The 21805-nt window shown below is 36.9% G+C and overlaps 1 protein-coding gene across 2 annotated transcripts; it reads right to left on the reverse strand.

Annotated features, from left to right (window-relative positions):
• Nucleotides 1-2508: 2508 nt before the first annotated feature.
• Nucleotides 2509-21164, reverse strand: LOC104240752 (uncharacterized). Of its 2 annotated transcripts, XM_009795633.2 has the most exons (25): nucleotides 20975-21164; nucleotides 19453-19576; nucleotides 19300-19362; nucleotides 16137-16238; nucleotides 15814-15982; nucleotides 15606-15704; nucleotides 15329-15478; nucleotides 13398-13437; nucleotides 13187-13244; nucleotides 12994-13076; nucleotides 11901-11999; nucleotides 11617-11732; nucleotides 11423-11541; nucleotides 9772-9842; nucleotides 8844-8955; nucleotides 8435-8574; nucleotides 8089-8247; nucleotides 7914-8017; nucleotides 7445-7620; nucleotides 6636-6825; nucleotides 5233-5332; nucleotides 4357-4525; nucleotides 3654-3736; nucleotides 3279-3355; nucleotides 2509-3034 (listed from the first exon to the last, which is right to left on the reverse strand). In XM_009795633.2, the coding sequence occupies exons 1-25, from the start codon at nucleotides 21026-21028 to the stop codon at nucleotides 2863-2865; spliced, it is 2829 nt and encodes a 942-aa protein (XP_009793935.1). In that variant the 5' UTR covers nucleotides 21029-21164; the 3' UTR covers nucleotides 2509-2862. The 2 variants fall into 2 exon arrangements, with proteins under 2 accessions (XP_009793935.1, XP_009793936.1); XM_009795634.2 differs by lacking the exon at nucleotides 20975-21164 and having other exon boundaries at nucleotides 19304-19362; nucleotides 19453-19467.
• Nucleotides 21165-21805: the final 641 nt, after the last annotated feature.

Genomic DNA, 21805 nt, shown 5'->3' on the forward strand with positions numbered 1-21805 from the left:
GTTATCCAAAACCAAGTTCCATTTTCTATCTTGTTTCCCCGTTTATCTTTGTTCCCTCTTCCACCTTGTGTCTTTGGAAGCACATGTTTTGTTCATAACCTTATTCCAAGAAAGATAAGTTAGCTCCTCGTGCTCTTAAGTGCGTATTTATGGGTTACTCGAGAACGCAAAAGGGGTATCAATGTTATTCTCTTGACCTCCAGAGGTACCTTATGTCCGCTGATGTTACTTTCTTTGAAACCCAATCATACTTCATTGGTCCAGGTAATCACTTAGATATTTCTGAGGTGCTACCAGATTTATCTTTTAGAGATTCAGTCACTATCTCTCATTCATCTTCCTCTACAAATCCAGTTCCACCACCTATAGCTCTAGTTTCACCACTTAGAGCTCCAATTCCACCACTTATAGCTCTAGTTCCACCACTTATTGCTCCAGTTCTACCACCTAGTCCAGTTCAACCTTCTGCAGCTCCACCACTCTTGATTTATCATCGTCGTCCACGTCCAACATCAGGCCCAGGTGATTCACGTCTTGTATAAGATTTTGCACCTATTGCAGACTTGTCTCCTCTTAGTCAACCAATTGCACCCTGCAAAGGTGTGCGATCCACACTTAATCCTAATCTCCATTATGTCGGTTTACGTTATCATTGTCTGTAATCACCTCATAATGCTTTTATATTATCTTTGTCCATTGTTTTTATCCCTAAGTCTACAGGTGAGGCACTATCTCATCCAGGATGGCGACAGGCTATGATTGACGAGATGTCTGCTTTACATGCGAGTGGCACTTGGGAGCTTGTTCCTCTTCCTTCAGTTAAGTCTATTGTTGGTTGTCACTGGGTTATTCGGTCAAAGTCGGCCCGCATGGCCAGGTTGATCAGCTTAAGGCTCGTCTAGTTGCAAAAGGATACACTCAGATTTTTGGTTTTATTATAGTGACATTTTCTTTCTCATGGTTAAAGTAGCATTTGTTCATCTCTTTTTGTCCATGGTTGATGTACGTTATTGGCCTCTTTATCAATTAGACATTAAGAATGCTTTTCTCCATGATGATCTTGAGGAAGAAGTTTATATTGAGCAACCACTTGATTTTGTTGCTCAGGGGGAGTCTAGTGGTCTTGTATGCCGATTGCGCAGGTCACTATATGGTTTGAAATAGTCTCTTCGAGCTTGGTTTGGCCAGTTTAGCACAGCTATTCAGGAGTTCGGTATGACTCGTAGTGAAGTTGATCACTCTGTGTTTTATCGGCATTCTGCTCCTAATCTGTGCATTTATTTGGTGGTTTATGTTGATGATATTATTATTACTGGCAATGATCAGGATGGTATTACTAATCTGAAGCATCATCTCTTTCAGCACTTCCAGACTAAGGATCTGGGCAGATTAAAGTATTTTCTAGGTATTGAGGTCGCTTAGTACTAGCTCAGGTATTGTTATTTCACAGCGGAAGTATGTCTTAGACATTCTTGATGAGACCGGAATGATGGGTTGCAGACCTATTGACACTCCTATGGATTCGAATGCTAAGCTTCTGCCTGGACGGGGGGCCTATTAGAGATCCTACTAGATATAGAAGGTTGGTTGGCAAATTGAATTACCTCACGATGACTAGACCAGACATTTCTTTTCCGGTGTTGTAAGTCAGTTTATGGATTCTCCCTGTGATAGTCACTGGGATGCAGTTGTTCGGATTCTTCGGTATATAAAGTCAGCTCCAGGGAAAGGATTTTTATTCAAGGATCGAGGCCACGAGCAGATTGTTGGGTACAGAAATGCTGATTGGGCAGGATCACCTTCCTATAGACGTTCTACGCCTGGACATTGTGTTCTAATAGGAGGTAATTTGGTCTCTTGGAAGAACAAGAAATAAAATGTAGTTGCTCGATTTAGCACCGAAGTCGAATATCGGGCCATGGCTATGGCAACGTATAAGCTAGTTTGGGTCAAGCAGTTACTCAAGTAGTTGAAGTTCGGAGAAATCAACAAGATGGAACTGGTGTGTGATAATCAAGTTGCTCTTCATATTGCATCAAATCCGATGTTCCATGGGAGGATTAAACACATTGAGATCGACTATCACTTTGTCAGAGAAATGATACTCTCAGGAGATATTGTTACAAAATTTGTGAAGTCGAATGATCAGCTATCAAATATTTTCACTAAATCTCTTACTGGTTGTCGTATTAATTACATTTGTAATAAGCTCGGTACATATAATTTACATGCACAGGCTTGAGGGGGAGTGTTAAGTAGTTAGTCATGTATAGTGTCCTACATCGGGAAGTAAATACCTATTATTATGTAATCACTATATATAAATAGGGCATTGTACAACATTTTAGATTTTGAATAATATTTTTGTCCCGTGCTTTCTCACACCAAACACACCCTAAAAGATAATAAACTGGATCAACATAAATAAGCAACCCTGAGTGTTTTCCTCCCGTTATACGAAGGGCTTTTCATAATTGAGCACTAAAAAAAGCCAATCTTGGTCTAATCTTCTAAGGGCCGTAAAGTTCAGATTGCTATTGTAATCAATGAGATCATTCTGCGGATGTACACAGCATAGAGGCATGAGCAAAATTACAACAATTAGCAACATGAAAACTAATTTTGATGGTATAAAGCAAAATCTTGATGTGATAATACTGGGAGGTGAAAATGTACAACCAAAGGTAGTACAACACCTTATGATTTAGACCTAGCTATTCTACCTGTATTGCCTATGCTCTCTTGTCACCTGTTGCATAAGACAGCTCTATTGGCTCAACAGATTTTCCTGGCATCTGAGAGGAAATCATACTTGATGAAACTCAGCTCCTCGTATTTTTAAGGCACAGCACCAAGAAACTCTCAGTTGATCTTAGGCTTGGCTCTTCTAGGCTTTAGCACAAACCAAAGAACAAAGAAAACAACTAGGAAAGCAGGTATTGTTGTCATGTCAAACTCGACCTTAACATTCCTCTGCCGGGTGCAATGTATTGGATGGAGACTGTCTAGAGTAGTATCAACATAATTTACAAACCTGCATAAGAGACGAGATCTTTTTAGCAAGCAAATGAAAGTTGCTTATGCTCGCTAAGCATCCATCAGTGAAATACCATTTAGACTTGTGGCTTCCATATGTAGTGAAACAAGGTATTCTACTATCTCAAATTGGTGACACATGTAATTGCAACACTAACAATAAGGAGGTCAGGTAGTGGTGAGTGCAGCAAACATCAGTGAATGTCACTGTATCGGTCACACAACAAATGAAAGAAGCTAACCCTTTTGCTGCATCCTCTAAGGTATGGAGAAGTCTCAAGGCATCCAGATAACGCAGTTCTCCGCTGACAGTTGAAATCTGTGAGGGAGCCATAACATGAAATAAATTGGTTAGAAGGTTTCATAAATGGGCTAAATTTAAGACGATGAGAGCCAACAAGATCAAACTATTTCTGGAAAATATCATTCTAACTTATGCAGCAAATGCTGATCAATGAGATTGAAATAAGAAACAAATCATTCCACAGAGCTTGGAATGATAGTGCATCAAGTGTTATTTATCTGGGGGGTGGGGAATAGAGCAAAAGGTATTTGGCAAAACATTTGCGTACATAGTACTACTTATTAAGGATTGGTGAAAACTGTAAAGCACTTACTCTTCTCCACAAGCTAACAACATAATTGTATTTGTTCACCAACTCACGTTCATGGGTTTTGAAGAGCTTAAAAGTCTGTTCTGCTGTTCCAGATTAAGTATCCACAAATAGAAACTTTGATAAATGGGCAATTACGAAGAACTTATTTGTAAAAATATCAGCAACTTTTTCTGATCGGTACGAACATCAACAACTAAGGCAGAAAGTTTTTTTAAAACTAGTTGTCCGCTGTTCAAAAACAAAATATCACTCAATATTTTTTGCACAATTGACTTGCAGAGAAGAAGGGGAGCCTTGGAACAATGATAAAGTTGTTTCCGTGTGATCTGTAAGTCATGAGCTCGAGCCGTAGAAGCAGCCACTAATACTTGCATTAGGTACGCTGTCTACATCACACCCTTGGGGTGCGGCCTTCCCCGGACCCTGCGTAAACGCGAGATTCTTTGTGCACCGGACTGTCCCTTTTAATTGACTTGCAGAGAACATTGTATTATGCAGAAGAAGTGATACAACCGATTAGCACCAAAGGTTCTATTCACCCGTCAAACAGATAAAATAAATCCTTTATGCACTCTGTTGAAGATAATTTGCAAAACATTCAAGTGGAATATATTCAACGAAACCACTCACAGAAACGACAAATTGTGCAATCAAAATAATCTTTTACTTGTACTCATCAAAATAGACCATTCATAAAGGATACACGTCCGCTCCATAACAAGGCGATGAACAGCCGAATTGACCAACTGAATGGACTCTTCAAGGGCTGTCAATACATAGCTTCGAGCAACAGTGTCTGAATGGAATTTGGAGATATGCCAGCCTTGGGAAGTGATGGATAGAGGGTTGCATCCAACTGACCAAATCCAGTCCTGTTAAAAGTGTGATGAGAAGAACATAAGTAACTAGGAGAAACCAGACTCAAATTACCAGCTTTTGTCTCAACGTAAAATGTTAAACCAAACTTAAGTTACCACTTCTGTCTCAAGGTAAAACATTAGGTTAAAGCATAAGTAGCACATTAAAGAGTGAAGTACACTCTTATTATGTATATTGCATTCTCATGAATACATTCTTTAAAAGGGGTCTCAGAAATAAAAAATATACAATAAAACAGAAACTTTAAATTAATGAAAGCCACATATAAGCTTCAACTTTGAGTGGAAAACAATAGAATTATAAGTATGTCACTAGAATCTAATGATCTAGCGCAAGAATGAAAATAATACTAAGATAATTAGTATCATAAAAGTGTGACAAACTTCTTAGCTCTTACAATTCAGAGGGGAGACAAGAGAGAGAGAGAGAGAGAGAGACTATTTCAAATAATACTACGTGTTACTGATTTTGGAGAGCTTGTCCTGTCTCACTACCAAAAGAAAAACGAGAAGAAAAACCGGTGCAGAGGAAGAAGTGTGTGAAACACTCAAGAATATAGCAAGCCCTCAGAATTAGTTAATTTACATGGCAAAATTTTATAAACCTATGACAGGTTACAAGTCTATAGACACTTAACAAAAAAATCATTATAAATATATAGTCAGTGCGAGATGATTGCAAGATTCACATTTGCATCTACCTCAATTGCAGTTTCATGGGCTTGACTATAAACAAGATGAAGTGGAAGAATTCCTGCTAGATGTTCCGACACAGCAGCCAAAGCAGCTTTGATAGGCTTCCTGTATAATGGATGAGAAAGCAAATGCCAGATCAGCATTGTCCATTTCCATAATATCAAGCTAAGAAAATTGCCAAATCCAACTCAACAGACTTTTTTGTGATGAGATTGCATGTAAGCTAAAGAAAGAACAAGGTAACCGTGAAACCACATGGAGGGAATTGGCCATGTGATTTCACCTACATGAGGTCCGGTATTTGCCATGAGTTTTTTTAAATCTAACCAGAGATTTGTATGTTAGTGTCAAGATAAGTGCAAGATTTAGGATAAGATTTACCTGAATGAAGACATATGGATAGAGTGGATACATAACTAGTTAGGCGCAATTGATTCATTGAGATCTAAGATGAGCTATCAGCTAAGTATAGTATTATGAGTGTCATGAGATATGCTTCAGTTTTGGCAAGTGATAAGAGAGAATATGCATGATGCATTGCATGAAATTACTCAAGGAAAACATTTATGGAAAAATTACTCATGGGGAGAAACTTCCAGAAGAATTTAAATTTGGAATATTAATCCCCCCCCCCCTCCTCTTTTTGTAGACTGAAAATTGTCCTTTTTTACATCACTGTAATCTTATTTTGAAGTCCTTTGTATTTTATTCTCCAATTTCTAAACTAAAAAAAATACACGCATTGAGCGGATATATCATTGGAAATAGAAGCTGTTATTCCTTTGTGAAGTTCAGTCATAGTTTTGATCAGATTTGATTTCGCTCTGCCTAGGAGCTTAGATAAGAGAGTTCATCCCTAGTTGGCATGTGAAATCCATTATGAAGTAGGATTGGTCTTAGAATCAACAATAAAACCGTAGTAATGCTTAATTTTCTTAAGCAAGAGTGCTTTATCACAAATCCATGCAATTCTACATTATCATGTAAAGCCTAAGGGGACAAGCAGTGCTCTAGAGCAATTCTTTTTTTCTTCCTCTCTTTTCATCATAACTATCACTTTCAGCAAGCTTCAAACCAGTCCAAATTTGCATGCTTAGATCTTTGCTAGGCCATCAACACCTTTCTTTCCTCCAAATCCTTTATCATTTTCAGTCCAAAATCTGTGCTTGCTTTCAACCGGGGAACTACAGAATATTTCTATAAACTCACCCAACAGAAGAACAAGAGATAGATCTACTACTAAATTTGCTTAATCTCTTTACACAAAGCTAGCAAAATATAAAAGCCTAAAGCATCTAAAATAACAAGCCTTTACAAATTGCCTTAGGGTAAATGTATGAGAAAGACAAATTATATAATAAGTTGCAACATTTGATCTAAACTCATCTTAAATGCATAACATAATAACCTCAAATCCCACAGGAGAGACTGCCCGTTACACTGCAAATGACTTTCCCAGGATGATTCTTCTGACTGCACCACAATGACCATATCGGAAAGCGCTTTGGCTTGGTAATGCTTGTCAACTAACAACGGATCACTGTGAATAAACCAAAAGATAGGCACTTCAAGAGTAGCCCTGCTATGTGCATGTGAACCTGCAGTATGAAGGAAATCAAAGCACTATAATTTGCAAAAGTTAAGAATCTAACTAGCTTCGAAAATTTGACCAAAAAACAAAAAGGGGGGGGGGGGGGAGAGAGGGAAAAAGAGAGAAGACACGGTTATGCCCCGAGACTCTTAAGTCTAATGGTAAGAGTGCAGCATGTGATGTATGGGTTAGGCGCACGTCACGAGTTTGAAACCACTGCATACGAAAGTCTAGTATTTAAGTGGAGAAGGATAGAGGTGGGCCCATTATGCACTGAGTTTCGAACCATGCATTGCAGGCCCTCTGGGATTTCTTAGTTATCAAAAAGAGCAACCACATGGTTATTACATGTTTTTAAGAATCAATACATAAAGTACAAGCTGAAACAAAACACATGACTACTGAGACAATTACTAACCATATAATAATGTACTTGTTATCCTCCAGCCCACCCCAGATATAAATCTACAGGGAAAAAACAAATACTTCCATTTTCTAGTTTATCATTCTAGTCGGTCGTCTCTCCTTTCCATCTCGTTTCCCTCTCAGACGGGGTCAGATGTAAGGAGAGTAGCAGTGTCTTTAACAAAACACTAATTGTAACCTGTGATCACAAAAAAACTCACCTTTCAAAGAACCATGATCATTCAACCTCTGCAACTGATGCTGGAGAATGGAAGAATCCAGATAGGAACGGACAGTTTTCCTATATGTTCCATTCACAAGCAAAAGGGGAACAGCTGCTGCTCTCCTAGCCACTGAAAATGCCATGGCCAAAGCAGGATCCTCTGACAGTGGCAACCTGTGAAACAGAACAGACTGAAAATAAATATGTGCCACATATCCAGAGAGGAAGTAGGGATTTGTGGCCACAAGTATGCATGAACACATATTTAGAACCGAATCACATAATTAAAGAGAGTGAGTGAAATCCATGAAATGGAAATGAATAGACACTTATGTAGACATATAATTCATACCATCTGTACTGAACACTCTTACCTTTAGACACAAACATATAACTAACCTACATTTAGCTCGAGTCAAAATATAGAGAACGCTATTTATCTGGAAGGATCATGGATAAATACATACATGTGAGGACTGAACATCACTTCCTGAGAAGATAGCACCAATGACGAAAGACCATTCATGATAGTCTTGAGGTCAACAGGTAACTGCTTAATATTTCTAAATTTCTGCACAAAATCAGAGAAAAACATAAGTGCTAAGCAATGCCCTTAGTTTTAATTTAAATTTAACATCATACCTCCTGTGTGATAAAGAACAGCTGAAAAGATATTTTCTCGTAGTAGTGGAATGCCCCATCGGCAAGTGATGGAGAAATTATGTGTCTCATTGACCCCCATAAGGTTGCCCCCAAATGTGCAAGGAAAGTGTCACGAGCAACTGTATAGTTTTTGTAATCCTGCATGACCACGGTTTTAAAGACTGATGATTATTTTCTTCATTACCATGTTTAACCATCATCTCATGTGAAAGAAACAATGCTACTATAAGCACGGGAAATGTTTCGGATGAAAGAACTATATCAAGACAGCAACAATAGGTTTCTGATAGTAGTTACCGAATACGTCTTTGCAAAAGTAAGATACCTCATAAGAATCACTGAACAGGTTCCAGTTCTCCATCCTTTTCAATGCATCTATAGCCTTTCTCCTATGGCTTTCTTCAGAACCTTCACCCTCAAAAGACTGCAGCTCATTTTTCAAATCTTGCATTCTCTCGTCAAGCTCTGGTATCAGATTTACGCTCGTAAATTTCTTCAATATTAAGATAAATTTATGGAAAACAGTTTGAAACTTGTCAAAGGTGGGTGTTAAGTGGCATTTTAAAGAACAGGAAAAACCTAGACAAAGCCAACACCGGATACCAAGATAATCAGATAGATACCAAGATTTAATAGAAAACAAACTAAACAGAATAAAACCAAAAAAAATAGGTGTCCAACAACGATTTTCACAGAAACCATGCAGGATTCCATAACGAATGACATAGGATTACCTTGGCAAAGAGCAAGCTTGACCTTCCTTCCCTTGCAATGTTTGAAAGCAAATAGTTCATATATATCTATTTCAGCTAAAAGAATATCAATGGCTTGATGATCTTTCTGGACCTACATAACAGAACAGTGAAGAACAGACTTCAGCACCCATACATTCAATAACGGAATCCGACCGCCGCCAAAGTCAGAAGGTAAAGAAAAAGAAAAAAATGCTGATAATAGAAAGGGGGTTTCATAAAGTTTCTACTTTCAAAAGTAGAAAGGACTAGAAGACAAAACAAGCAAGTATCTTAGTTTGGCAAAAGCAGAGTATTTCGATATCCAAGAACTTAGGCTCCCCATTCTACTTGACAGAGCACTTGTAATATTCATTATCCTAGAATAATCTCCTGACCATTAAACCTACAATATTTTTCCTAAGTTGAAACTTCATTGCCTTAGACAACTCCTTTCTAGATAGAAAAAAGCACAAGCAGAAGGGAATGAAGACCCCATACAGTTACTGATTGTTCTGTATCTCATTATCCTTTTGTTTAGTTAAATCTTGCTTTTCGTACATCAAGATGTATCTTGATATCCTTGTTCCATCTACATAATATTTTTATTGGTTATTGATCCAATGAAAAACTGGTGAAAAACTTTACCAGTTTTTCAATCTGTAATAGTCCATTTCTGCAGTTCCCCGATTACCTCATCACTATTCATGTGAAAAACCATTCTCTTTCTCAGAAGGCAACTTAAAAAGAAGATATGGCCATGTCCTTTGTTAGTTCAGCTATTTTTCCCCAGGGCTTTTCTGCCCACAACAGACTTTTTGTTCTACAAAGTTACTCCTAAGATTTCTCACGACCAGTTAATTAACTAATAATATTTAAAAGCAGAAACATTGACATGATTAAAGAAAATAAACTATTCTGTATATCATACATCACCAAACACCGCAAACTTCTCTTGAATAGCCTCTTGCAACAGATCTTCAGCTTCTTCTTCTGAAATTTCTGAAGAAAACAAAGGGCACAATATAAGAATGCATAGGACCGTGTTTTGAGAACGCGCAAACCTGAAAACATATTAAACAGAAATTGAGAAGGGGAAGACTCCTATATTCATTATCTAAGAATGGATTAAGACCTGTTTCATGGAACTAAAATGCTATGTTTCAAAGAAGCTTGCTGAAAAGTTATAACTTATAACGTTGAAACTTCTAATTTTTCGTGGTACTCTATCATATTCTTTCTCCATGTCAATGAACACCGTGTGTAGATCTTTCTTCCTTTCCCAGTAAATTCCCATCAATCTTCTTAGCAAGAATTTAACCTCCGTTGTAGATCTACCGGGCATAAATCCAAAATGGTTCTCTGTCACTTTAGTTGCATTGCTAAGTCTACGCTCTATCATTCTTTCCCAGAGATTCATCGTATGAGTCATGAGTTTAATCACCTAGTGTTTTTCCCTCCGCTGGGATTGGAACCTAAGACCTCATAATTCTCCTCCCACCTTATTGACCACTAGGCCACACCTTTGAGTGCAATAACAACTACTACTACTAGTCTACTACCACACTTCAATCCCAAACTAATTGGAACCACCTATATGAATTCTAAATATCCATTCCGCTATTTGGGCCGTCATATTATCTTGATAAACTAATAAAAGCATCAAAGAGAAAAATAGCAGAAGCACGTAGATCAACCAAGACCATTGTGCACTCAACAGAAAAAAACAATCACCTCCAAAACATCGCCAATCAACAGTCTAAAGTGTACAGATCTATCTACGAAAGAACTTTCTTGGGCTCCTATTTGCTTGGCACGGAAGGGCATTCCTAAAACCTCCCTTCCTCTTTGGAACACCATTCCTGACTGTTATATGCTGGACCATTTGGAAAGAAAGAAATGATAGGATTTTTAGGACAAGAATGACATTGTACTTAACCTTAAACGTTAATGTATATCCTTGTTTAGTTTTTGGTGCAACATGGCAGCGGCAAACTTGTTAGAGCCTGAAGCTAAGTTTATCTCTTCATTACGCTCTTTGAGATGCACATATCTTTTCCTTTGTGGATTTACCTTTCTCAGCTTCAGCTGGTTTACATCAATAAATCCTACCTTATAGCAGTGTTATCAAAAGCGAAAAGCACAAAAAAGCTCTAAGGTACATTGGGGCTTTAAGCGCAAATAAAACGTAGGCTTTAATGAAGAAAGGCGCAAAATGGAGAAAAAATAATATGTATGTGTAATCCAAGACTAATAATTAGTATAAGCATGAATAACAAATATATGGATAAAGAAACTGAATTTTTTTACAATAAAGTGAATTATCAATTGTTTAGGTTTGCCTCTTTAGGATTACGCTCATTGGCAAGGAAAAGTATGCGTTAGAACATTGATGACAAGGCTAAAGCGCCCACTAAGCAATGCGAAGCGCTCAACATGTTTTGAGCCTCACTTTAGGGCTTAAGTGAGTGTTTGACAACACTGCCTTATAGAAAAAAGATCTATCTTTTTTATCAAGCAAAAAAAAGGATCTATCTACCAAAGCCTCAGCAATGAACGAAAACATGTGTCTACAGCTCTACCTGCAACTGCACCTATTGTTTTCTCCACGTTTGGTAAGCTTAGTTCTGTGCGCACGCCTTCTCCACCCACAGCAGGCCCCCATGAAAAAGGACCCGCAGTCAAATCAATAAAGGCCCACCTGATATGAAAATGAAACAAAAATCAGAAATATGAAAGGGCACTAAGAGTGCAGGGAAGTAAGAAAGATTTTAACCTGTTATTTCCAATCCATGTATCAGTGAGACATTCAGCATGAAAACCGCTAAATTCCCCAGCTTTTAACTCTCTCTCAAAACGAAGCTTCAAATCTCCATGTTTCCCATTCAGAAACTTGAAAGGAACAAAGTATCATAATAACTAGAGTTAAATGGAGGATTCAGATAGTCCTTGATGTAGTATTCAAAGAAATACTTTCCATTATTTGAGGCACTTTTCTTCTATAGTGATGGGGCATATCCAGGGGGAGGGGGGAGAGAATAAAGTGGTGCAAAGTAATACCTGCATAACCTTGTTCTGAACAACCTCAGCCATGTCCTTCCCTTGAGATAGCCTGTCAACATTGTTTAATACATCTAGGCATCTATTATACCATTCTACCTGGTTTTGTTAAAGAAAGAAAATAGTTTCAGAACACACATCAGCACATGAAAGTACGAGAACCACAGGTTTTCTGTGCATCTCTAGGCCAATTGTGTGGTCCATTTAACTGAGTAAGGAAATGCTGTTTATCACTAAAAAGAAGCATAATGAAAGCTTAAGCTATCAAGATAAAAGAATGTTACAAAATTGAAACATGTATGATATGGAGATCTCAGAGAAACAAGCATGTGGACAAAAACTTAAACCACCAAAACTGTGCATTTGTTACAGTTATACTCTTACAACATACTCACTTCAACCTTATCAAAAAAGAAAAAGAAAAAATGCCACACTCAGTTTAACTAATTTCATGAAATACATGGGGGAAAGAAGGAGCATTCGATGCATAGCTGCAAGCTTGTTGCCACTTGCCAGCACATTGAATTTTTTAAAACCAAGAGAAATTATGTTGCTTTGACAACAATAACAAGCAGCACACATTGCATGATAAAATTGATTGCACAAATGCAATTTAAAAAGGAGAATAAGATATGACACCAGCAGTTTATTTCCAGGCACTGATATAGGTCATGGACTACAACAAAAACAAATCTTCCAAGATTAGACAGTTGGTATCATTCAGTCTACCTGAACAACATCTTTCCATCCAGCAAAAGCAGTATCTGCTTCATTTATAAGTTGGCACTGGCATATATTCTAGAATAAAATATTCAATGCCAGGCTGCAAGCCTCTAATAAATTACAGAACAAATTGCATCAGCAAGACATTTCATATTTAGATTCCTTGCGAATCTATCTCTAACAAGAATTCACTGTCTCATAACTAGTTATGGAAGAGCATTATTTTTGTGTTGTGACAGGTGAAGCCAACATAGGCGCATACACGATCAGTATATCTACATTGGGTCTCTATAAATACCATCTCTGATAACATGCTTGAAATTTAAAGTCCCCGATAATATTAAAGGAGTCAAGAGTAGAGATAACTTACTGTATCTGTATCTTCTGTGACAGTCCAGGAAAACTTTGCCATTGGATGCTTTGCATACAATGGTCTTGTCATCTTTTCAAGAGCTGTCACAGTTTTTGTACAAATAAGCACCAGTCATTAGTTAATGCTAATCAAAGGACATGTAAATACCAATCCTTCTTCAGTTAAAAAATTTTAACACAGATTTACCTACCAAGAATACTTTCTGATGCTCTTCCTGAGTGAAGAATTTTCGACTGTAACTCCTTATTCTGTATTAAGTATCAAATCAGTGAAAATGTTTCCCAAAAAAAAAAAGATCTTGACGAATGAAGAATCATTGAAAGCAGTATATGATCTAAAAGCATGAAGCTGATGATCCATGTCCAATGAATATAAATGGGTATTTGAAATTACAATTTTACCTCCTTAAGAAAGTTAATTTCGCTCTCGGATAACCCTTGCCTGCATGATTTAAGGAACATCCAATCAGATGAATTAGAAAATAGAAATAAAGAGACATGCAAATAAGAAAAGCTATTTAGCAAAGAAATTGTCAAAGTTCAAACAAGTGACGAGACAGTAGAGACCGAGTTTCTATCTACTGTAAGATTGATTGAAACAAAAATGACCCAAAGATTGATCAAAACTTGTAGACACTTAGAGGCCAGTTTTAGATTTCGAAAACCCTTGTATGCACATATGATGTTGAACTGACATGGGCCTGCAATGCATTAGATCAGAGCTTTGCATAAAGCCAACTTTACGCACTCTACTTGCTATAATACTTTAGTTTCAGATCTTACTAAACCTTCAGAAAAACTCCATCAGTTCCCAAAATAGCTTGACCTACTTTTCCTTTTGCCCATTAGAAGAAACTGACCTCGTTTTGAACGGAAAGGTCCTTCCATCAATAAGTTCAAGCATATTGTTTATACTTGCAAGTTACTTCTCTTTAAAGGAGGTTGTTTAGCTCAAAGTCTCATCTTGTCATTAACTGCTCCACTACTTCACATTTCGTAAAGCACTTCTCTAACTCAATACAATCTACTGAAACATTTTAACCGTAGTTTCTATGATAGAAAGCAAGTCATATTTTTTGGAACAAATGGATAATTTATCTGTGTGTATGTGTGCTACTAAATAAAAGTAACATCTTTTTTCCTTTTTCCTTTACCTTTTTATGGAATAATATATATCAATGAGAATAACTATTTGTATAAGTACTAAAAGAAAATTTCAACTTCAACTTGCTCATATCAATTGAGTGTCAGGATTTCAAGTTTAGATTACGTCAAAAACAGTCCACCTTCCAAAAATCAATTTTTCCATATGAAACCATGTAAAAGTGCAACTTTTTACACTTCAACAAACTTGAATAAATTGAATTCCGTGGATACTTTAACTCCAATGCAATCAATTAAACCAAGTAAATGTTTTCCTGAACAAGTGAGCATGGCAAGTCAGTACAGGTAATAAAGTGATTACGCATTGACAACAACTTTGATGGCCCAATATTAATTATTAATAGAAGTAAATAGGTCACCCATGCATCTACGCAGCAAAAGAAGAGCTGTCAACCCTAATAAATAGAGCATCATGTACACAAGGCTCCAGGATGGCAATACTAGGCGATTGTTCAACATCTCAAACACATATGCTCTAGGTCAAGAAAGAGAAACTGACATAAGAGCACAATGTTTACCATCTCTCAATATTAACTCAATTGTCAAACCTAATCCTACACGCAAATATCATCTAAATGTGTAGATAGAAAGACTGATATATATGTAAATATATGTGCACATCCATGCATGTGTGTGTGTTCCTGAACGGAGGGTCTACCATAAACATTCTCTCTGCCTTTTTAAAACGTATGGATAAAGTCTGAATATACACTACCCTCCCCAGACCCCACTTGTGGGAATACATTGGGTTTTTTGTTGTTGTTATTGCATGCATGTGTGTGTGGTCTCATTGTAGTAATCAATGTTTGATCAGTTTACCCTTGTTGCTACAACTTCAAAACATTAATAGACTTGTCCTCTGTCATTAAATTCGGACATATTCTTCTAATAGTTAAATATGGATTTTAATTATCTTCGTCTAATTCTGTAACTGAAACCTTATTAACTATTTTGCATCCGTATTTGCTATTGGAAAGATTATACAGGTTTAGATTGCCCAAATCTCTTCAAATTTCCCTGATCCTTTGTTGTCTCTCTGCTGGATTGAGCAAAGAGGCTGCTGGAGTGAGCAAAGAGGAGGCAATTTGCATCTTTATTTCTGATTCACTGCATTAGTGCAATACACGTGTGAAAACCAGCATAAAACTTTCAACTTTCAGAAGAAAAACCTGTATCCATATTTGACTCTTTTTCCATTGCGCCTGGGATTCAAAACGAAGATGTTATAGGCATCTCCCAGTTGTAAATACTCCACGAGGCTGGTAAAGAAAACATCCATCATATCCATGTCAACTTGCCATAGAACAGTCCCATCATCTCTGAAAACACGTACATGTATAGAGGTGAACCATTGAACAAATACTGCTAAGAAATAATAATGGTTTCACAGAAAGTGTTGCAGAGAAAATCATGAATTCTCTAATATAACAGAGAACTATCAACTACCTGTTATCAGACATATCATCCTTGCGGCCAAAGACATCAATGGCACGCTCAAAGATAGATGTGACCTTTTCACCCATTTGAATGGCATGAACGGAGAAACTGCACAGAGATTTGAATACCTTATCAGATCCGTCTACAATGCATTAACTATTTTATACTCAAGTAGATTGTACACATGGGTTTTTGGAAGAAGGGACACAACAAGTACTTGTAGTTTATGTGACTGATAAGAGGCAGATGGTGACGTTGTTCTCTATCAATGCTAGTTTTGTAAAATGGTGTCAAAACTTCTCCTACTTGAGGAATCCTTGTATGTTCAAAGACGTGATCAATCTTTGTGAACCAGCGCTCTAGTTCCTCTGGTTGTAGCTTAAATTCTGAGCAGAAACCACATCGCAGTAGTAAAGAACAATATAGTCAATGTTACCATATAGAACTATAACAAAGAGAGCAGTCATCTTTAATTGTGAAGGAACAATTACATAATATCTTTGTTTTTTGAGAAGGTAAAGTAAAGGAACGATTACATACCTTGATTCCCCTTTCCTTCAAATCCAACAAAAATGAAATTCACAGGTACTGGAAGGTACATGGAATCAACTTCCATAAGCTTCAAATAGTTTGCTATAGTACCTGCAGTGCAAGAGAACAATAATTTATTTCACTCTACTTATCAAAAGATATACTCCGTCCGTCCTATCTTAGAACGTATTAACAGTATTCAAGAACACATCAAATGTATAGTTCTTCAAGGCTTTTAGGAATATAAGCTAATATGATGGCTCATTTGAGTTTTGTTTGAGTTATATAGTTATCTCAATTGGGTAGCATAAGAGCATCCAAATGGGCTTATAAACACCTTGAGCCACTCCACATATTGCCTTAAAGTTTTGAGTTGAATGCTCATATTCTTCCGCATAGTATCAGGCAAGCGAAGGTCATGAGTTTGGAGTTTCATCCCACCTACTGGTGAAAGTATTTCCATTAGCTTGGTCCAAGGAAAAACAAGCTCCCACATGAAGGGATGTTGTAGACAAATAAATAAACATCTATCTAACAACTTAATCTTTTAGATGAGGTGATCACACAATTTCACAATATTAGAGTCAATATTTGATAAGCTCATTCACACTCCAGAAAATCACGTGTACCCAAAATCAGATTACACGCGCAAGAGGTTGAGTTATGTCCCACATGGGTTAAGTAAGGGTTCCGAAGGGATTTAATGGTATTAGACTACTTCACCCGTCGCCTCAAAATTTTCAGTTGGAAGATCGAATTCTTTCACCTTGCTTTTGTAAATAATTCTTTTGCCTGGTTGAATTATATAGTTGTCCCATATAGGTTGTGTAAGAGCTTCCAAGAGGTTGACAAAGGTCTTAAACTACACCATTAAAGTTGTAGGTTGGACGCTTAAATCCTTTCACGAGATATCAGGGTCAACCTTTGGTAAGTCATCCGCACACCTATGAGTCTGCATTAAAACATTACGTCTGAACTCTAAAATTTACACATATTCGAGGGTGTTGAGTTACATTGTTGTCCCAGTAGGTTGTCTTGGACTACTAACCCACTGCCCTAAAATTTTGGGTTGAAGGCTTAGATTTTCTGCAAATTCAATCGTCATGAAGGTATTGCGCAAATGTATTGCAGACTTGCAGCCAACAGTCCATTTCAGCTAACAATCAAGCACCAGGTAAAGTATCTGAAATAATGCTCTCCAGAGGGTGTGCTATTTGAAAATCATACAAGCTCTTCTCGACAGAATTTTCTTAAGAAGCCTCCACGGTAAAAACTTATTAACCATATTTTCCAATCTCCAAAGACGGAGAAATGAGACAAAATATTCTCCTGAAGATATTATGAACTTGAGTACAACTTTTTTTTTAAGAAAGATAAACTTGAGTTAATTCTATTCTTGGTACAGAAAATACTTCACTACACTCTCTAAGTTTAGTGCTAGGTATTATATGATAGACGAATACCAACCAAAATAAAAGGAACTCTAGAACAGTTATAAGGCAGCTAAAGTCTAACATATCCACAAGATGAGTGTCGCAGTCTCGCAGAGATGCGGACACTACGATAGTTATGTGGTCATACAATATCAAGTAGGATTAAAGATAACCACATTCGGCAGAAGGTGCAAGTAGCACATAATGAGGATAAAATAAGAGAAGGTCATTTATGGTGGTTTGGTCATGCCCTGCTTTGATCCCCAAATGCACGAGTCTGTAAGTGCAAAACCATGGTAAGAAGGTGTTAGAAGGGAATGAGGTAGACCTAAAATCACACAAAAGGGAGTTGTCCTCAAAAACCTACAATCTCTCGAAATCCATGCAAACCTAACCAAAAAAGAGAACATAGTGGAAGAAAAGAACATATATAGGCAATACCAAATAGTTGAGGATATAAATGTTTTAGTCATGCTAGTACATTTACTTTAGGTCCTCTATTTTCTTTTAGTCCTATCAGATATTTACATGGTAGTCAACTAGTGGAAATATAGAGAATGCCTGACAGTTTTTATTGTTATTTCTATTTTGCATAGTGTTGGCATGAGATGAGCTTAAATGGAGTGACATGACCAATGAGGAATCATATAGTCGACCCAAACTTGCTTCGGATTGAGGAATTGTTGTTGTTGTTGCGCTTTACCTTATTTAGATTTCAACCTCCCATCAGACTTGAGATTCAGGCTAGAATGAAGAGTTGTTGCACTTTACCTTATTTAGATTTCAACATCCCAAACCCTCCCCTCCCATCAGACTTGAGATTCAGGCTAGAATGAAGAAGCAATTTTTTTAAAATCATCTTGCATTCTCATTCAAAGTTGCATAATGAACATGTCAAAAGAGAAATATATGAGATGAAGGAACAACACAAAGATCCTACTAAGAAAATAAGCCAAACCATAATCGTCGTGCAGAAGGTTGCTTGAGTTGTGATGGTTTGGTTATGTCCTGCTATGCATCAAATATGCACCGGTTCGCAGGTTAGTGGCTACTATGGTGAGTGTCTGAGTGAAGGTGGTAAAAGAATACGGGGTAGACCTAAAATCACATCTAAGGAAGTTGTCTCGAAGTACCTACAAATCCTTGGAATCAATGCAGATTTAGCTAAAGATAGGACATAATGGAAGAAAAAGATCAATATAAGTAATATCTATTAGTTGTGAGTAGGCTTTAGACTTGTAGGGAAATCCTTATGTTATTATTACAATTAGCCAATTACTATTATTTATATATATAATTAACTTATTTTTCACTTTTATTCTATTTGGTAAGAAGATGATAAGAGTTGAGCTTAAATAAAAAATATGAGGATTCATATAGCTGACCCCAACTTGTTTGGGACTGAGGTGTACTTGTTCTTGTTGTCTGACTTACTAAAACGGATAGTTCATGGGCAAATCCCCGGGATGGAAGTCCCAGATTTCCATTGAAGCTTCTTGTGGTCCTTCATACAAGTTTTTTAATATGCTATACAAAAACTGGTTACAACTTAAAGGACCACAAGTAGCTTCAATAGATAAATAGAAAGTAAATGCACAAAGTTGTTTCATTGTCTCGGATGCTAAGTTAAAAAAGTATTTACCTTCTGAAGCTCTGACACAGAAAATTGAAAAGGGAGTATAAGTAGACATCGAAGGTAAACACAAAAAGAAAGTGAAAATTTTGGAGAACACAAGTACCTGCCTGGGTGTAATTGAGAATACTCATTTTTCCCGGATTAGATGTTTCCAGATCATCCAAATCTGCACCCATACATCATCATCGTAATGTAAGTTGAACAAGTCATCTTTACAATCAAACATACAGAAAAAACATCTATTTGCAGAACTTACCACCATGGATAACAGACTCGCTCCAGAATTTGCTCTTCTCTTTAAGGTTAAACAACGAAAATACCGATGACTTCCCTGTTTTACGATTGCCACCCGTAGAACCAAGTGAATTATCACTCAGGAACTGCCAATAATAAGAAGAATAATCAGTACCCTTTCTATAGTTTTAACTCTTTGCAATGCAAGTGGAAATAAAGGGCTTTGAGAAAGTCATTGGTGCAAAGTGCAAAGTTGAGACAAAGTACAAATCATCACAAAAGTCAGCAAATATTTCCTGAAATATTGATACACAAAAAAGAAAATGAAGGAAATAATTGTTGATTCTACGATTCCCAAGAAAGTGCCAATTTATCAATATTCTCCTCCCACAACCATCTGTATCATGATTTTAGGTGTTAAACAAGTATACAGTGACTAGGCTATATGGAAGGAACAAAAATAAAGAGAAACAAAGAAGAGAAATATCTAATAAAACTGTTCATGGTTTAAACAATTTAAGGTCCATAGAAATGCAATACTAACATCTCAAATTAACACACTATGTAATGCTCCTGTCACGAAACTATAAGCTCATAATCCCGCATATGCTTTCTATAAAACCAAACCCCTTGTCCAAAAAATTAAGAACAGAATAGTTTGAATATGAAGTCATTATATTCACTTGTAACCTAAAGACTCAAGGATGAAGTGCCTCATTAGAATATCTATATGCTATTCATCCTTTCAAATGAACTTAACCCATTAATTCAAAGGCACATCCAGCATTTGAAGTTTATGGGTTCCTACAGCTACCTCAAATTAATACTACAATAATAATTGGGTTCACAGCCGAAGTTTTATAGATATTTAGTGTATTTCTATGTAGAGCCAGGGAAAAAGCTACTGGGTTGACGTGACCCCGTACTCCGACCCCCTAGATCCGTGCCAGCCCATTATAACCTCTTTTGCAACGAGTGGAGGGAGCTTCCACATTTAACTCGGAAGTTAGCATTCGAAACCACTGGGCGATCATTCAGTTAGAGAGGGTAGTTACTCACAATTTTTTTTTTGTGACCAGGAGTTTCATAGGTTCAAGCAGTATAAACAGCCTCTTGCAGAAATGCAAGGTAAGGTTGCATACCATAGACCCAGTGTGGTCTGTCCCTTCCCCAACTCAACGCATAGCGGGAGCTTAGTGCACTAGCCTCCTTTTTTTTTACTCATTATATTGTGATCACGAAAAAGAGCATATAAACATTCCATTCATCCATATCTCATATAACCATTTTTGAGAGTGTATACATCTTAAGAACAAGAACCAATAATCAAATAAACAGAAAAAAGATATCAGCATACAAGCATTCGATTCGCTGATGAGGTTATCAAGAAGACAAGAAGGCACATTTGGGCGCTAAAATCAGAAAATTCAGGATCATGACCAAGATAGGAAAAAGATGAATTAATCTGGTATTATTAGGGCATGAAAAATAAAAATGAAATTCATTTTTAGAAATTGAGAATAATCAAGAACGAGTGTGTTTACCAAGATGAAGAGGAACAAGAAAGAGAAGGAACGAGCCAATTGAGGACGCAACATTTCTGGAACAGATCTTCAAAGGGGAAAGTATTCAATTTGGAGATTGAGATGAGAATCCAGCAAGCAGATTCATCAACTGCGATTGGGGGAGTGGGTGACTGAGGAAGACGGGGAATCGACCGTTTTGACTCTACTTAGCAGTGTCAACTATGAACCTAACCCGTTTAAAACATATGGGTTAATTATTGACCCGTTTTACAAACATATGGAATTGTTCTAACTCATCTTAACAAATTAAATTTTGCCATGAAATAATACAACCATTTATAGATTATATTGTTGTTAAATCTATTCAATTTTGACTTAGAGCCCGCTTAGATTAGCTCAATTTAAGTAATAATAGATTTTAAGCACAGAGTGGTCGAAATGATTTTTTTGAATAAGTTGTTGAACATGATTTTATAAATAAGCAATCGTATGTTTGGATACAATTGTACTGTTAGATCTGAATATTGAAAAAAAAAGTATGTGTTGTTGAGGCGTTCGGAAAAAAAAGCTGAACTTTTTAGTCAAACAACATTGCACGCGAGGTAGTGAAAACGATGGGTGAAAAAGTAAGGTATGTGATGTTAATTTTGAAAAAAAAAAGGAAAAACGTAATAGTAAGGGTTTATGGTACACACTTTTTGCTAAGATTTGATGTTACACCCCACGTTTTCGTACGGGAAAGTACGTCGTAAGTCAATTAATGTAAGTGTATAAATGAGATCATCTTTGAAAGTGCATAAAGTAAGTTAATCGTGTTGTCGTGGAGGTTACAAATATTTAAGATAATGA

This window comes from Nicotiana sylvestris, chromosome 7 (assembly GCF_000393655.2).
Source record: "Nicotiana sylvestris chromosome 7, ASM39365v2, whole genome shotgun sequence".
NCBI classification, from domain to species: Eukaryota; Viridiplantae; Streptophyta; class Magnoliopsida; order Solanales; family Solanaceae; genus Nicotiana; species Nicotiana sylvestris.

Coding starts and splice junctions, on each gene's coding strand:
- LOC104240752 (XM_009795633.2), bottom strand. CDS start 21,028: ATGTTGCGTCCTCAATTGGCTCGTTCCTTCTCTTTCTTGTTCCTCTTC. Junction 3,356..3,653: donor TTGTTAGCTTGTGGAGAAGA/GTAAGTGCTTTA, acceptor GCTCCCTCACAG/ATTTCAACTGTCAGCGGAGA. Junction 3,035..3,278: donor TTAGAGGATGCAGCAAAAGG/GTTAGCTTCTTT, acceptor TCTCTTATGCAG/GTTTGTAAATTATGTTGATA.